Genomic DNA, 16984 nt, shown 5'->3' on the forward strand with positions numbered 1-16984 from the left:
TGTTATTAAATAAAATAAGAAATTATTATTTTTTGAAAGCAAAATTATCTTTGAAGAAACGAACTTAATAGTGTGCAAAAATTGATTGATTTGTTTAGATTTAGTGACATAGAAAATTATGCAAAAAGTAAAATTAACATTAAGAGTTTCAACGAATGTTTGTTAAATAGAATGGTAAACATCTAAACAAAAGTAATTTATTTAATCTCAAGTTAATGAGGTCTAGCTGAATATTGGAATTGCTGAAAAGGATGAAACCCTATAAGGAAATCCAAACAAAAATCGATTCGTGAACTTGGATTCGACGATTCAAAAATCGATTCGTGAATCGAGCGAACTTCATAGTATGCAATTTTTAAAAAATTTGTTTAGCTTTTGAGATATAGAAATTTATGCAAAAAGTAAAATTAACATTAAGAGTTTCAACGAATGTTTGTTAAATAGAATGGTAAACATCTAAACAAAAGTAATTTATTTAATCTCAAGTTAGTGAGGTCTAACTGAATATTGGAATTGCTGAAAAGGATGAAACCATATAAGGAAATCCAAACAGAAATCGATTCGTGAACTTCGATTCGTCGATTCAAAAATCGATTCATGAATCGAGCGAACTTCGTAGTATGCAATTTTTTAAAAATTTGTTTAGCTTTTGAGATATAGAAATTTATGCAAAAAGTAAAATTAACATCAAGAGTTTCAACGAATGTTGTTTGTAAAACAGAATGGTAAATATCTAAACAAAAGCAATTAATTTAATCTCAAGTTAATGAGGTCTAGCTGAATATTAGAACTGCTGAAAAGGATGAAACCCTATAAGGAAATCCAAATAAAAATCGATTCGTGAACTTCGATTCGACGATTCAAAAATCGATTCGCGAATCGAGCGAACTTCATAGTATGCAATTTTTAAAAAATTTGTTTAGTTTTTGAGATATAGAAATTTATGCAAAAAGTAAAATTAACATCAAGAGTTTCAACGAATGTTTGTAAAATAGAATGGTAAATATCTAAACAAAAGTAATTTATTTAATCTCAAGTTAATAAGGTCTAGCTGAATATTGGAACTGCTGAAAAGGATGAAACCATATAAGGAAATCCAAATAAAAATCGATTCGTGAACTTCGATTTGTCGATTCAAAAATCGATTCATGAATCGAGCGAACTTCGTAGTATGCAATTTTTTCAAAATTTGTTTAGCTTTTGAGACATAGAAATTTATGCAAAAAATAAAATTAACATTAAGAGTTTCAACGAATGTTGTTTGTAAAATAGAATGGCAAACATCTAAACAAAAATAATTTATTTAATCTCAAGTTAATGAGGTCTAGCTGAATATTGGAACTGCTGAAAAGGATGAAACCCTATAAGGAAATCCAAACAAAAATCGATTCGTGAACTTCGATTTGTCGATTCAAAAATCGATTCATGAATCGAGCGAACTTCGTAGTATGCAATTTTTTTAAAATTTGTTTAGCTTTTGAGATATAGAAATCTATGCAAAAAGTAAAATTAACATCAAGAGTTTCAACGAATGTTTGTAAAATAGAATGGTAAACATCTAAACAAAAGTAATTTATTTAATCTCAAGTTAATGAGGTCTAGCTGAATATTGGAACTGCTGAAAAGGATGAAACCATATAAGGAAATCCGAACAAAAATCGATTCGTGAACTTCGATTCGTCGATTCAAAAATCGATTCATGAATCGAGCGAACTTCGTAGTATGCAATTTTTTTAAAATTTGTTTAGCTTTTGAGATATAGAAATTTATGCAAAAAGTAAAATTAACATCAAGAGTTTCAACGAATGTTGTTTGTAAAACAGAATGGTAAATATCTAAACAAAAGTAATTAATTTAATCTCAAGTTAATGAGGTCTAGCTGAATATTAGAACTGCTGAAAAGGATGAAACCCTATAAGGAAATCCAAACAAAAATCGATTCGTGAACTTCGATTCGACAATTCAAAAATCGATTCGTGAATCGAGCGAACTTCATAGTATGCAATTTTTAAAAAATTTGTTTATCTTTTGAGATATAGAAATTTAAGCAAAAAGTAAAATTAACATCAAGAGTTTCAACGAATGTTGTTTGTAAAACAGAATGGTAAATATCTAAACAACAGTAATTTATTTAATATCTCAAGTTAATGAGGTCTAGCTGAATATTGGAACTGCTGAAAAGGATGGAACCATATAAGGAAATCCAAACAACGTGAATCAAGTTTCATCTTGCTCTAAAGCAAAATATTATTAGTCGATAATTCTCATATTAGCTTAATGTCTGTATCTTATCAGCTGCTAAACATAAGCACGAAAATAAATACCGACAAAGAAAAATTCGATCTGCTGCACCATTGGTATTTACACTTCTCCTCAAGGGTGGAGTATTATTTTCTTTTCTCTCTATCTTCTTTTTTTCTTTTCTTCGTGATCGTGAGCAGGACTAATATTCTGTAAATAATCACAAAAATGCATGCCGCCTCTACGATAAAAGAAAATTTATCACTTTCCGGATTAGAAATTTTTATCTACAAATCTCTGAAGGAGAAGAATTTGGACTTCGAAGTTTTTCCTGACTATGTTTGTGCAGGGGAGGATAGTCATCGAAGATGAACATAATTCGCTTAGAGAGTAGAGCTAGTTATGCTAAATGCACAAAAAACTCACAAATTAGTCCCGAAATGAGTAAAAAGAAAAGGAAAAAAAAAAAGAAAAATCGCATGGGGGCAGTGAGATACGTACTACCATTCCCTCAATATTAGAAATCTTTAAAAGTTTCTTTTAATCCTTAAGACAACTAAAAAATATATTTTAATGAAATATCACCCATTTAAACTCATCCAAGTAAGAAACTAATTGAAAAAAATTCATGTTGCGGATATTTAGCAGATGGAAGAAAAAATTTTTATAACTATATTGCTTAATTTCGTCTCTTTTTTTCCCCAAGAAAAAATTAGACGCTTGCGATGCCCATTAAAACATTAAAAATGCCGTAGAAATCTATATTAATTTATTTAAAAAATAGTTGAATGAGACTAATTCAGTTAAAAACATTATTTTAACGCACTTTAGTTTTTTGTCTTTTTTTTAAAAAAAATTTTAATATTAATTTGATTAGATATCATGGGTTCTCCATCTTTCATATAATCAATGCACAGAGTAGCAAAATAAATAAATAAATATAAAAGTTCTCTATCTTTCATACAATCAATGCACAGTAGCAAAATAAAAAATAAAAATAATTAAAAAAAAATAAGAATAAGAAAGAAAGAGAAAATTTACCCGAAATAATTTATTTTAATGATCGGATATTTACCTTCTTGTCAAACTATCCAAAAATAGCTTTCGAGAAATATGAATCCAGAAAAACAAATCTCTTCACATTTCTAGTTCTCAAGATTTTTAATACTGTCCTCAATTAATTAATTTAATTAGTGCTCACTATACATTAAAAGTTACAAAATGAATAAATAGACATAAAAGCGTAGTTTCTCCGAATAAACAAACCTTTTTTCTGCCGGATTTATTTGGTTTTTTGGTCAACGAAATAAGAGAGGTTAGTAGCAATTAAGAAATATTCCAATGTTCCAATATTCCAATTCTAAGTGGAGCTGTCGGAATTTCAGGTTTTTTTTAAAATTTTTAAGTGATTTTTTTTTTCGTTTAAAAAGATTTATATTAATAAAAGGATTAATATTTGGATAAGTTAAAAATTATAATTTGGTGATTATAAATTTCACTTATCCAAATATATAACAAATAATTTTTAATAATTATTTATTACTTTATTTATTAAATTGGATGAAGAAAATTATAAATTGAAAATTAAATTAATTTTTATATTATTTTAATCTGTAACTTTCAATGATAGGATCTCTAATATGACCAAAATCTGTCGATTATATCCTGCGAAATAAAAATTTAAAAATACGTATTTTTTCTTTTCTTTTTCTAAACGTTTTTACTTAAAAACTATTTGATAAATTTCATTCAAATTTTCTAATTTTCATTCAAAATTACATAGTTTACAATGATGGAAAATATAAATATTTGTACAATTCAAATTTTTTCTCTCCTCTTATCAAATAAAATAATAAAAAAGTAATAAAAAATTTAATAATTCTTAAAAAATTGATTTTTTTCTTAATTAATGAATCATTTTTGAATATACAAATTTAATAATTACACGCAAAAAACTTTTCGATACGTTAAAGTTTCAGCGATAAAATGGAATGCTTACAATGTGAAAATAACATTAAGGATCACAAAGTCTGATAACTGCACTAAAAATTATCTTCAGTGCTAAATAGAATCTGTGCAAAAGTGTTCTAATCTTTTTTTATATTTTTTAATCACTCTTTTTTTGTTCTTTTCTTACCATTATAAAATTTTTTTCCCATTGATATATTTTCTGTTCTGTTATTAATTTTCCTATTATTCATTTATCACTTTCTCTTCATGCATGGATATATTTTTCTTCTCTTCATTTTTCCATTACTTCTTATTCGCTCGTTAATCGATGTACTTATATTCTTCTCCTCATTTTTTCATTATTTCTCATCCGCCCATTCATTGTTAGATTTTTCGTTTTCTCTTCATTTTTTCATTATTTCTCATCCGATCGCTCATTTTTATATATTTCGTTTTCTCTTCATTTTTTCATTATTTCTCATCCGATCGCTCATTTTTATATTTTTCGTTTTCTCTTCATTTTTTCATTATTTCTCATCCGATCGTTCATTTTTACGTATTTCGTTTTCTCTTCATTTTTTCGTTATTTTTCATCTGATCGTTCATTTTTATATTTTTCGTTTTCTCTTTATTTTTTCATTATTTCCCTCCCTCTCCTTCATCGATAGATTTTTTCTCTCTTCATTTTCCCATTATTTCTCATCCGCTCGTTAATCGATATCGTCTCCTCATTTTTCCATTATTACTTATCCTCTCGTTCCTCAATGCATTTTTATTCCCTTCATCACATTCATGTTTTATTCAATCACATAGCCATTCTCTTTTTTACCAATGATCATAAAATAAGACAACCGTAAGGGGAAACAACGAATTTACGAAACTAAAAAAAATTTCACTATCCACACCTAATTTTAATTTTCTCTTATTAGTATAACTATGATATTTTTGCAATTTTCTTCTTCATTAAAGTTTATAGTCCTTTTTTTAGCATCAAAACTAGTGAAATTTCGATGTTTTTTATGACCAAAAAACAGCGTTTTTTTCCCTCTTGATTTAGCTGTCTCCATTTTTTAAAATTTTTCCACTCGATATACTTTGTAATGCTGCTGTAGTAAACCTGCAAATGCAAATAAAATATAAAAATTAATTTTATTAATCTTCACCAATCATTATCAAAATATTAAACCTTTATTCTTTATTAAATTCATATATGAAATATAAATGTTTTAATCTCACAGAATTGCCTTAACTCAAAAACTTTGGGTAAATTATTACTTCAATAATATTCTAAATGAGTCACGAATTTTCAAAATTCCAACAATCATTAAATGCAAAAAATTAGTTACGCAAAGAGGAAACAAACATTCAGTTAAAAATAAATAAATAAACGAAGTGGATTCCTCTGCCTTAAATTTCAATAATAATGATTTCAATATTGGAATCATGAAGCACAGTTAATAAGAAAGACTGGTATATACAAAGCGTATCCAAAGTCATAAAACAAAATAGAAAAAGAATAAGAAATTTATTATTCCTTACCAAACAAGCCGCCTATTAGTTGCCTGCATCACTAAACACGGTATATCTAACTATCCCCCCTTTTAAAAGCCACTACGTCAACCCCCTCCCCCCTTCAACTCTGCTCTCTTTATATTTAATATTCTGTTGCACCAGTGTCGGCTTCTATTGATGTCGTTAAAAAAAAGTCCGAATGAACAAGTAAAATAAAATAAAATAATAATAATAATCGAGTTGTGTGTGGAAGAAAAAAAGTAAGAAGGTAGAAGAGAAAATGAAAGGTGGATTCTCGAGGGGGAAGAGTGTCCTTCAACCCTCCCCCCAAGCCTCTTCATCTTCTTTCTTGACACCTGACTCCCCCTAGCGGCAATGGATGTTCCTAGTTAGGGAGATGTTTAGCATTTGGGGCGCTTTTAAAGAGCACACAGGATCAGCAGGAGAAATGTAGTTGAAGAGGGTACTATTGTGGATCTTTTATCGCCTAAATTGGCTATACTTTTTGTCACCTGTCAAACAATTATTATTTTTTCTCGACGCGGCGGCGCATGGAGTTCTCTACTGTTTTGGGAAACGACATTCACATTTTCTATAAGAAACGCCACAAATTATAGTAAACTTAGCTCTATTTAAAAACTATTGCCATAACTTGAAGCTATAATTCTAATATATGCGAAATAAAATAAATAATTTAATAATAAATTTTGATTATGAACTGCTAATTTTGTATTTTATTTATCTATTTTCGGATTTTTTTATTTCAAATTTAAAAATAGTAGTATGAGGAAAAAATTTTATAAGCAAAAGATTTTCTAGATGAAACATATTTTTAGAATGGAACAAATCTTAATTTCAGACGATTCCGACTCTATTTCTTAATCTCAGACGATTTACGTGATATTCAAAATAAGAATAGGACATACTTTGTGCTACGTCGATTGAAGCAAAAAGCAACACGCAAAAGCGAATGAAATGCAGGAATGCACATCCTATGGTCCATTTATGTACTTTATTTGTGCTTTTTTCGCGTTTTATCGCTTCAGAATTATGTAATACTTCTTTTTTGAAATAAAATTGAAACATCTGCAAGCTACTAGAAAATTTATAATAATTTATTTATAATTAATTATGATTGATAATTTTATAGTAAATTTGAACTTTTTTTTTCTGTTTAAAAATATTAATATTAATGAGAAATTAGTAATAGTCACCATCAGTAGTACTAGTCAGATTTATGTAAAAAAACTATTTAATATATTGGGAGGTTTATTATGAACTAATTCTGTTAAGTGATTCTATGCTGGTTTTAGTAATTTTTACGGTTTTAGCCATTTTTTAGTTTCTTGTCACATGATCAAAGGAAACTTTTGAGCCGCTTTGAGTATTTATTTAACACCGGACGTTCCTGTAATAAACGTCTGCTTTTTAGTTAACCGTAATAACCCATCAGTACGGATCGGCAAGTGTGAAACAGAGGGCGGTCTTTTTGATCCAATAATCCTCGTCCTGTTCAGATACCCATATTTTGGACATTTTCCAGAACAGCCGAACCAGCAAGTGCTTGTTATCCCCAAGTGTCGGATACCCTGAGCGAAAACCAATACCGGGGGCTCTTTTTTCGAAGAAAAAAAAAAGAAGGAAGTTTTTACTCCAGCAGGTGTGTGAAGAAACCTTTGTCGGTCTCAATCAATCATGGGTATTGATTGCTACTTTTCTCAAATCTATCCTCTAACACCTTGGAGTTGCCACCGAAAAAAACACGATGGACGGGGGCTATTAATGATTCTCTCCTTTATTTTACAGGGTTCCCGCGGCCTTGAAAAAACCTTGAAAAGTACTTGAATTTCATTTTGATTTTCAAGGGCCCCTAGAAGTACTTGAAAATGATAATAAATCCTTGAAAAATTCAAAATTACCTTGAAAAGTATCGAAAACTCAGGAAAACAGACCGATTTCTAGCATTTCTGTGTTTAACTTTTGCCGCGCGTAAGTGTGAGAGAACGACTTTCCCTCCTTTCAGATCATGATACGTACTGTTTGATTTTAGGATTTTATGTATGTTCGGCTGATTTTAGGAATTTTAAATATTGGGAACTGCGCCAGATTCTGACAAAANAAAAATATACAGTAACAGCGTAACTGTTAATATTTTCTAAAATCGATTTCACAGCTTTAAAGAGGGATAAATAGCGATTCCGAAACACCTATTAAAAGCCTTTTTTCTTTAATATTTACAAAAGTTTGACCACTTGAAAGTTGACAAACTGAAAAAATGGGTAGACTCGCCCCGGTTTACGGTATTTAAAAGGAAAAAAGTGAAAAAAATTCGCCAAAACGCATTTTAAATTACAAAAACTTTTGACAAGTTAGAATTTCGAAAAAGAAATTATTAGATTTGTTAATGATGTGAATGACCCTCTCACCACGTTAAATTTTTTCTCCGTAGTTGCATTTAAGCGTGGTACAGATCAACCAAACATGGTATTTTCTCTTACTAAAAGCTTAACAGTTGATAATTTTCTAACTAATATTCAATTGTAATTTATTTATTTCACCGAACTCCTTATATGCTTGTCTACATGCAATCTTAATTTTAAGTTTCTTAGTCGTAAGGATTTTGTGCAACAAAGCATGTAAATGTAAGCGTAACGTAAAAAAAATAGAAAAAAATATATATATATAGAAATTCCTGAAAGTTGTAATTGTAATAACTTTCGAGCAAATTGGAATTTTTTTTAAAAAAAAAGCTCTAAGTTAAATTTAAAAACAAATATCATAACCTAATTACAACTCTATAATTGCATTTTTGGGTCCTGTAGAACAGCCCGAATGGTATTTTTTACGTCAAGTTAAACATTTAATAAATCTGTAACTAGCAGTTGAAAGTTAATTATTTTATTCCATTCCCTGTGCATTTTTCTACACGCTCTCGTATTTTCAAGTTTCTAAGTCATGAAGTCTTTAAGCAGCAGAACAAAATGTAACATTAAGTTGAAAACCCAAACCGGCGGCCCCTACGATATTTTAATATAATATAGAAAGATACAATTATCTATGCTATATAATTGCATTTAAAATATATAAGGTGAGCCGGGATAGCCTGGTTGGTTGGGCGTTGGGCCTATGTCCAAGAGGCCGTGAGTTCGATCCTCACCGGCCAAATAGTGATTGTTGCACGTTGAATCTGTCGGGTCACAAAGTCCTCCATGTTCCCATAACAAATCATACCTCTGGGGATACTGCATTGGAGATAGATCGTTATCTGTTTCAGGTCAAAATTACGATCTGCGGATGAATGAAAGGGGTCCATCCCATAAATGGTCTGTGACGTGTGTGTGGCTAAAGTATTATTCTTGGCCATAGATGATAGATGGCACTACTGAAAAACAAGAAACGCACCCTCTGCCATAAATTCGCTTGGTTTCACTTAGTGGGCTTACTGGTTAGCAAGTGGCATTGGAAACAACATATATAATGTGTTAAAAGAATCATACGTTATATTTATGTAATAGTTACTGAGGTGCTTTTTTTTCCAGTACTTTTTTCTTCATTTTCATTATTCCGGTTTTTTCTCTCACGTGATTTATATTTTCCAGATTACGACTTCGCATATAGTTTGAGGGTCAAGAATACAAATCTGTTAAAAAAAAAAAAAATCGTTTAAAAAATAGTACATTTTTGAGTCTGATTCCGCATTAAATACCTTTTGCACTAGTTAATAAGTATGATTAAGGTTAGGCTTTCGAACTATAAGATTGAATATCACGCTCAAATCCAATTTAGATCAAAAGTTATGTACAGCAAGCTCGTTCTTTTTCTTTCTTCTTGCACTTTTTGTTCTTTTCAACTAGAAAAGCTCCCCTGAAAAAATTTAAGGATTCGTCTCATTATTATATATCTTCAAACCTTTCAAGTGTTGACGTGATTTCCAGAAATTTCACAGTTCATTTCAAAGTTCTAGACACCTTGAAGTTAGAAAGTACAATTTTTTTTCACCAAAAAATGTCGAAATTATTGAAGAATTAATTATAACACCCGGAAACGAAAGTCTGTGATTTTTGGAACGAGATTCAAGTAAAAGATTTTATTTGGATGTTTTCTTTTTTCAAAATCAGCTTGTTTCTTCGGAAAAGTGAAATTTTTTGCAAAAATTTCTTAGCCCCCCACAACAATGCTGAGGAAGCAGATATATTTATTTATTTATTTTTATCGTAAAACGCTTGTACTATTAAATACGAAGATGGATTTTTATTCTTTTTCAATTTATTTACTTTTTTACAAGTTAATCTAATTCAACAAGAGTACAATTTCCCCCGATCTTTATCTGCAATTCCTGATTTTAAAATCGCTTTTTGTTGTCTTTTGGCAAATACTCCGATAACAAAATTCATTATCAGCAAAATAATGTTCACTTGTCGGCCTCTATCAATAAAGTTTATTATATCAATGATTTCTAAATCATTCATATAGTTTTATCACTATTTTGTATCTTTACGAATGTCTTAACCCATTGCATAAATTAAAATTTCGAAAAACGTTGGGCCACGATATATCGATTCCTCGAGCAAATAAATTGTTTCTAGAATAAGGGTTCATAAACAATATCGCTGAAATTTGCTGCATCCGTAATTAACTGCTTAATTAAACCATGTTTTTTTTAAAATTGAAATATAATATTCCACCATCATCTTCAAAGAAATCTGATATTATAGTTAAACTTGGAATCGTTTTAAAGTTGCAGTAAATTTAAATGATTTTTTGGTTCAACTTGTTCTAAAATTTACAGCAGTGCAGCCTACAGCTTGTGTCTATCCATTGGCCTGACTGCCATGGTTGAGGCCTGCCTTTTTCAGGCACCTCTGTTTTTGACTACTGTTTTTTACTTTTTAACTTTTAGAGCGTTGGGTCTTTTTTGGCAAAGAACAGTGCAGCCATCAATCTAAATTTCAAAAATTTCGCGTCTTTAATTTTTTAAAAATTATTTTAAAATATTCAATTTAAAAAAAATATGATGATTGTGTTTAAAAAATAACAAGAAAAAAAGTTGAAGAAAAAAAATTACCCTATGTTCTATCCAGTGTTTCCCAAACATATGACTTTCGTGTACCCTTTCTAAATTTTTCGTAACGCTCTGTACCACTAATACAAAATTAATGTATTTTTTACTGTAAAAAAAATTGCCCAAAAGTTAAAAATCACAATCGGCTGTTGATACCCCTAACTGTTAACTCTGTAAAAAATAGCCAATAAAAAAATACATAATCGTAAATTTTCATGGCTAGCTTTGTTTTCAAATAAAATTTTGTGAAATTTTCGCTTGTTGCAAGATATTTTGCATAAGAACACGTACCCCCGCTGAACTGTTCCCGTACCCCTGGGGGTACGCGTACCACACTTTGGGAAACACTGTACAATCATAAAGATTATATGGAAAAGGAATAGCATTGGAAAAAGTAGCGGAGTAAAAAATGCATTAGATATCCCCGGTTAAAATACACCGGGAAAAATATACGCAATATACTTAAGTATTCATTCGAAAAAAAAAAAATTTTTTTTTTTGAAACGATTTTAATTTTTGTTACTCGTTTTATGTCCTTGCTTTAATATAACTCTTGTTTCCTAGGCTGATAGTTTTTATATTTTTACCAGGTTTTTCAGTTTCATTAAGTTTTTGTATACAGACCCAAACTAGTCACAATATTCCTAAAAGTGCGAAATTTCAGTCTAGGAAGAATTCTTCCCTAGTTGAGAACTCCGGGATTAATCTGCTAAGAGTAAAAAAAAAAACGAAAAATAAAATTGTTGAAAATAATTTTTTTCTAATTAAAATATAAGCACTTTTTGTGATTTACTTGAACTAGGCTCAGAGTCTTGATTCAATTGCAGACTAAACTTAATTATCGTTTAATGAAACAAGCAATTACCTGGATTGCTCTAGGAATTTCTCCTAACCTAAATGCGTATTATTAAAAAAAAAGGACTTTTTTTTCTTACAATATTAATGTAATGAGAGGAGGAAAAAAAAAGGAGTACTATACAACATTTCGTCAGGTAATGAGATAATTATAATGCCACATGTTGAGAGACAAAAAGAAGGATCTTTATAAAGTTCTTATGAATGTTTTCCTCTACCTTTCAATGCATCGCTCCATTCATAAAATCACTGAATGAAAGACTTCTCTGTATCTCAATGAAAAGCAGAAAGCGGCTCATCAAAGAGTTTTCGAGTACTTCAGTGATATTATATCAGATAATCAAAGAAACAACACATTGACTTCCTTTATTTACAGTTTAATTCGAATAGAAGGAATTTATTATCTGTAAAATGCTTGATATTGTGAGACTGTGTTTCCCAAACTTATGACTTTAGTGTACCCTTTCTAAATTTTTCGTAACGCTGTGTACCACTAATAAAAAATAAATGTATTTTTTTAAAAGAATATTTTTATTTTTATTAACATATTTTAGTTATTAGCTGTTAACTATGCGAAAAATAGCCAATAGAAAAATACGTAATCGTAAATTTTAATGGCTAGCTTTGTTTTTAAATAAAATTTTTCGAAATTTTCGTTTAATTCGAATGACTTTAGTTTAATTCGAATGACTTTAGTGTACCCTTTCTAAATTTTTCGCAACGCTGTGTACCACTAAAAAAAAATAAATGTATTTTTTAAAAAAAAATATTTTTATTTTTATTAACATATTTTAGTTATTAACTGTCAACTATGCAAAAAATAGCCAATGGAAAAATACGTAATCGTAAATTTTAATGGCTAACTTTGTTTTTAAATAAAAATTTTTTAAATTTTCGTTTGTTGCAAGATATTTCGCATAGGAACGCGTTACCTATATCTCGGGGGTACGCGTACCAAACTTTGGGAAACACTGTTGTAAGACATCGAAAATTCTTTGTTATAAAAATAAATTATAAATTATGCTTCTTAAATTATGATTATTTTAGTTTTCAGTCAAGCAATGTGGTTTCCTTTTCATGATCGTCGTTGAACAGCTGATCCAATTTTTGAGTTTGTGACTACTTGTGTTCAACTGCGGAACCTTGTAATTTTGAATCCAATCCAGAAGACAAGAGAACACCTTGAACAAGTATTAGGAGAAATTTGCCTTTATGGAGGATTTTTAGATGGAGCAAACCTGTATTTGCGTTACATGGAGAGGAAAACCCACGGTTAGACAGACGGCAAAGGGATTCAAACTCATGATCCGTCTACCATTGCGGATATTTTACGTCAGTACTGTGTTCAGCGCGAGTCGGGTGCGGAATTGTATCGAACAGTCATAGCTGGGACTCAAACCCGGGTCACATCATTAGGAGGCAAGCTCTTTATACCCTGAGCCACCGCGGCTTTAAAAACAATGTTAATTTGATAAAAGATGTGTGAAGATGACAAAAACCTTTTCCTCTTCTGGTATTGGTAATGTTGACTGAAAAAAAAAATCAGCCCTGTTTTAAAAAAAGTTTCTTTAAAAAAAGCATCGGTCTTTAAAAACGCAATGCAAAACTTAACACACATTTAATGTATCTGAATGTGAACATTAGATTGTTATGAAAGTTTATGTTAGGCAAGGTTTCTTATGACATTTACGAAAAGACTAAAAAATATTTTAAGATCCTTTCCGCAATCTTCCAATTAATGCTTACATAATAACTAATTTTTAAAAAATATGTAATTACTTGTAATCAGTATTTATAAATATTTAATTAGGATTCAAAATGAGAAGCCAAGTTTGTCGTTAAATTAATATAGCTTTTGAATTTTATTTATTTATTTCAATTTGAAAAAAAAACTAATCTGACTATTTTATTTCGGTTTTTCCACTCGATTTGCAATTTTTCTTAATTTTTTTTTTAAAAGTCGTTAGGAGATTAATCAGTGACATGTAGAGAATTTTTTTTCCTTTTTTTTTAAATTTTTAAATTACTTCAAAAAAAATTTTTTTTTTACTATTGTTATTATTATTTGTTTAGTATAAAATGAAAGCGAAAAATTAATTCGAGAGTTATAAATAGGAGTATGAAGAAAACTATTTTTATGGATAATTTATTTTATTTTATTTATTTATTTATATTTTTATTGTAAATAACTTAAACATGAATTTATTGTAAATAAATTGGCATTAATGGTAATTTCATACTGCATTGAGTTTTGAGCTCATTTCAATAAATTTTCTGTTTTAACTTTTAATCCTCTTCTAATGTCAAATGAAAGATTTTTAATTGAGCGTTAGCTGTAAAAGATTGTTTTGTTGCTTGTTTTTTCGTACCTTTTTGAATGTCTTAAAAAGCTTAGTAACTATGATTAAATTGATGAAATGTATATTTATTTCATCCCTTTACTTTTCACGCACTCAGAAATAATAATCAACTTTCAGGCTTTTAGGACGAAAAATTCATAAAATATAAAAATTTATGTTAGAAAATACGAAGAAAATTTTCTTTAAAATACCTAAAAAAACATAATTTATGATAGCATTTTTTTAGCATTGCGTTAATTATCTTATTATGGAGAATTCAAGATATTTATAAACACGATATTTGCTTTTGGGTCTAAAAAAATCTTAAAATGTTTGATAATAGCTAAAGTGTTTTTCAAAATCCATATTCTAACTACTTAACGGCTGTTTTAAAAAAGTACACATAGAACACTACAAAAATTTTTAAAATCTGCAAATTATTGATGGAGTAAATCACCAAATATAGAATTCAAGATTTTTATATACACGTTATTTGTTTTTTAGTCTAAAAAAATCCTAAAATGTTCTTTAATAGCTAAAGTGTTTTTCGAAATCCGTATTCACACTACTTAACGGCTGTTTTAAATAAGTATACTTAGAACACTACAAGAATTTTTAAAATCTACAAATTATTGATGGAGTAAATCACCAAATATGGAACTTGGTTGGCGAGAACAGCTTGGCATTTATTGGCGACCGATTCAACACGGCAACCCTAACGAAAACCTGGAGGATGCCATGCCATCTCCTCACTGCCAGTCCTTCGGAATATTCACTATTTCATTCATTCATCTACTGTTGCTCTCTAACGTATGATACTAAGAGTGCTTCAAAATAAGTTCGAAATATTTCGGCCTACTTCCTTCTTATTTGGATACCGATCTTTCTGCTTACCAGTTTTAATTATTAATTTTTTATTTAAAATATATTTATGTTCTTGTGCATTGAAGGGATTAGGAACTAGTGTGCTTTAAAGGTTTTGACATCAACAAAACGGCCTGGTGGGAACGTTATCGCCTTTCCACGTCATGTGGTGGAGGCTTAGGTATAAAAATGTCGAGTATCTTAGGAAAAATTCCGAAATTTACACTTAAGTTACCTTCTGCATTGGCTAAAGCTGGACGTACTATGTCGGAATGCCCACTGGTAAGTTGAATTTTTACTGTAACTCAATTATCTTCACCAATCATGTATTTTGTTTAGAGAACTAATTCCATGAATTTATCTAAATACTTCTGTTGCCCTACTTAAATGCATACAAATATACAGGAAAACAATTTTTTTAATTAAATTCTTTCACCATTTTGACTATTCATATATCAGAAAAATATGGTTTCAAAAATACTAAATGATTCCAATTTGTCGATGTACATTAGTAAATGAATAATTTAATTTTATAGAATAAATGTATTAAAATTTTATTCTATTGTATATGAGTATGGATGTTATTATTATGCTAATTTATGCTATGAATATTTGTTTTTAGATATTTTAATCTTGGTAAAATTATGAAACAAAAATACAAAGATTCTTTAGTTAGAGGATGTATTTATATCATCGAATCTTATATTGAATTAAATTTTAAGTTTTTATTGTTTACATACGAGTAATAGACCTTAAATTTTGTATATATATTTCTTTAAGTAAAATAAAAATGTTTATTTTATAATCGTTGCTTTTTTGAATAAAATTAAATGTGCAAATCATGTTTATGCTCCAAAGAAATTTTTTTTTTTAAATTTAGAAAATTGTGTTTTCAATTTTAAACGGGTATAAATTTAAATGAAACTTGAAGATAAAAAAATTACGAAATTATATATCCAGTGAAAATAATAAATATCTGAAATAGTAGTGAAAACTATTCTATTCCTTTACGCGCCGCGCAATGTTTAAGGAAGCGTTGTTGTATGAATAAAAAGACACATTCACATACGTTGCTATGGCAACTGCGTTGAAGGAAATTTTACGTCGTCCTTTGAATTATTAATTGCAGCATTCTTTTAAGAAAGCCGCATGAAGTATGAATAAAAACATAACCACTTTATCAAATTTAAATACGTGATGACAATTTGTAGTTATGCAACAAAAGCTTTGGGAAATCAAAATCATTATTAATCACTTTTACTTTGTCATTTCATACATTTTCATTTGTTTTTTTAAGATGCGGAATGTTTGTTTGTAATTCTTGATTTCGTAATTATTGGTTCTCTTCTTAAGTTTCGTAATTCTTGGTTATTCCCGTAATGTTTCCTTTCATAAAATATTTTATTTAGGTGGTTTAGAAAGTGATCATTGCATTCTTTTAATGTAGTTTTTAAACAAGTCATTGCAATTTTCTTTCAATTAGAACAAACATAATGCGATTATAGTACAAAGAATGTTAAGGGTATCTACAACTTACGTTAGTTTTAATTTGTACAGGTGATGTTCGTTAATATTTATGCTATTAATGTACAAGAACTATTTATTTAAGTTTTATATTTAAGAAACTATATTAAGAACTATTTATTTAAGAAATATTCTGATGGAGTTTAAAGAATTCAGTAACTTTTCATTTTAATATAAAATACTTTCCAACGCTGCAACGAAAATATTCGTGAAAAAAATAAATAAAAAAAATCTTAAAAAATATACATTTAGAAGTTGAGAATTTAATTAGTGCATTTAAAGTAGAACGGTCGAGCCATATTTAGTAGGAATGTTTCCTAATTTTTTAAAATTTGTACAATTGTTCTTTAATTTTCTGAAAGAAATATTTAAAATAATTATTATTAAACCGTTACATGATACTAAAAGATGTCATGGAGCAGACCCAACAATTAGCAAGTTTTATATTGATTGATATAGAAAACGATAACTTGATGAGAAATTTAATGGATTGCTAAGTAAATAGTTGTTTTGGAATTTCTATTATTCGAAAAACTTTTCATGAGCATGATATTATGCTATATGAGACAAGCGCGTACCTTATGTGAATAAAATATGTTACTTGTTTTTATATAAATTTTCAGATGACTTTTATGAT

At 28.9% G+C, this 16984-nt stretch overlaps 1 protein-coding gene across 1 annotated transcript in view; it reads left to right on the forward strand.

Moving 5' to 3' along the window:
* Positions 1-14710: 14710 nt before the first annotated feature.
* LOC107453313 (protein naked cuticle homolog 2) overlaps positions 14711-16984 on the forward strand; it is a 31032-nt gene continuing 28758 nt past the window's right edge. Inside the window, exon 1 of the mRNA XM_016070091.3 lies at positions 14711-15105. Within this exon, the coding sequence (XP_015925577.1) occupies positions 15013-15105 (93 nt within the window). The 5' untranslated portion in view covers positions 14711-15012. The remainder of the gene's footprint in view (positions 15106-16984) is intronic.

The sequence above is a fragment of the Parasteatoda tepidariorum genome, chromosome 6 (genome assembly GCF_043381705.1).
Source record: "Parasteatoda tepidariorum isolate YZ-2023 chromosome 6, CAS_Ptep_4.0, whole genome shotgun sequence".
Lineage (NCBI taxonomy): Eukaryota > Metazoa > Arthropoda > Arachnida > Araneae > Theridiidae > Parasteatoda > Parasteatoda tepidariorum.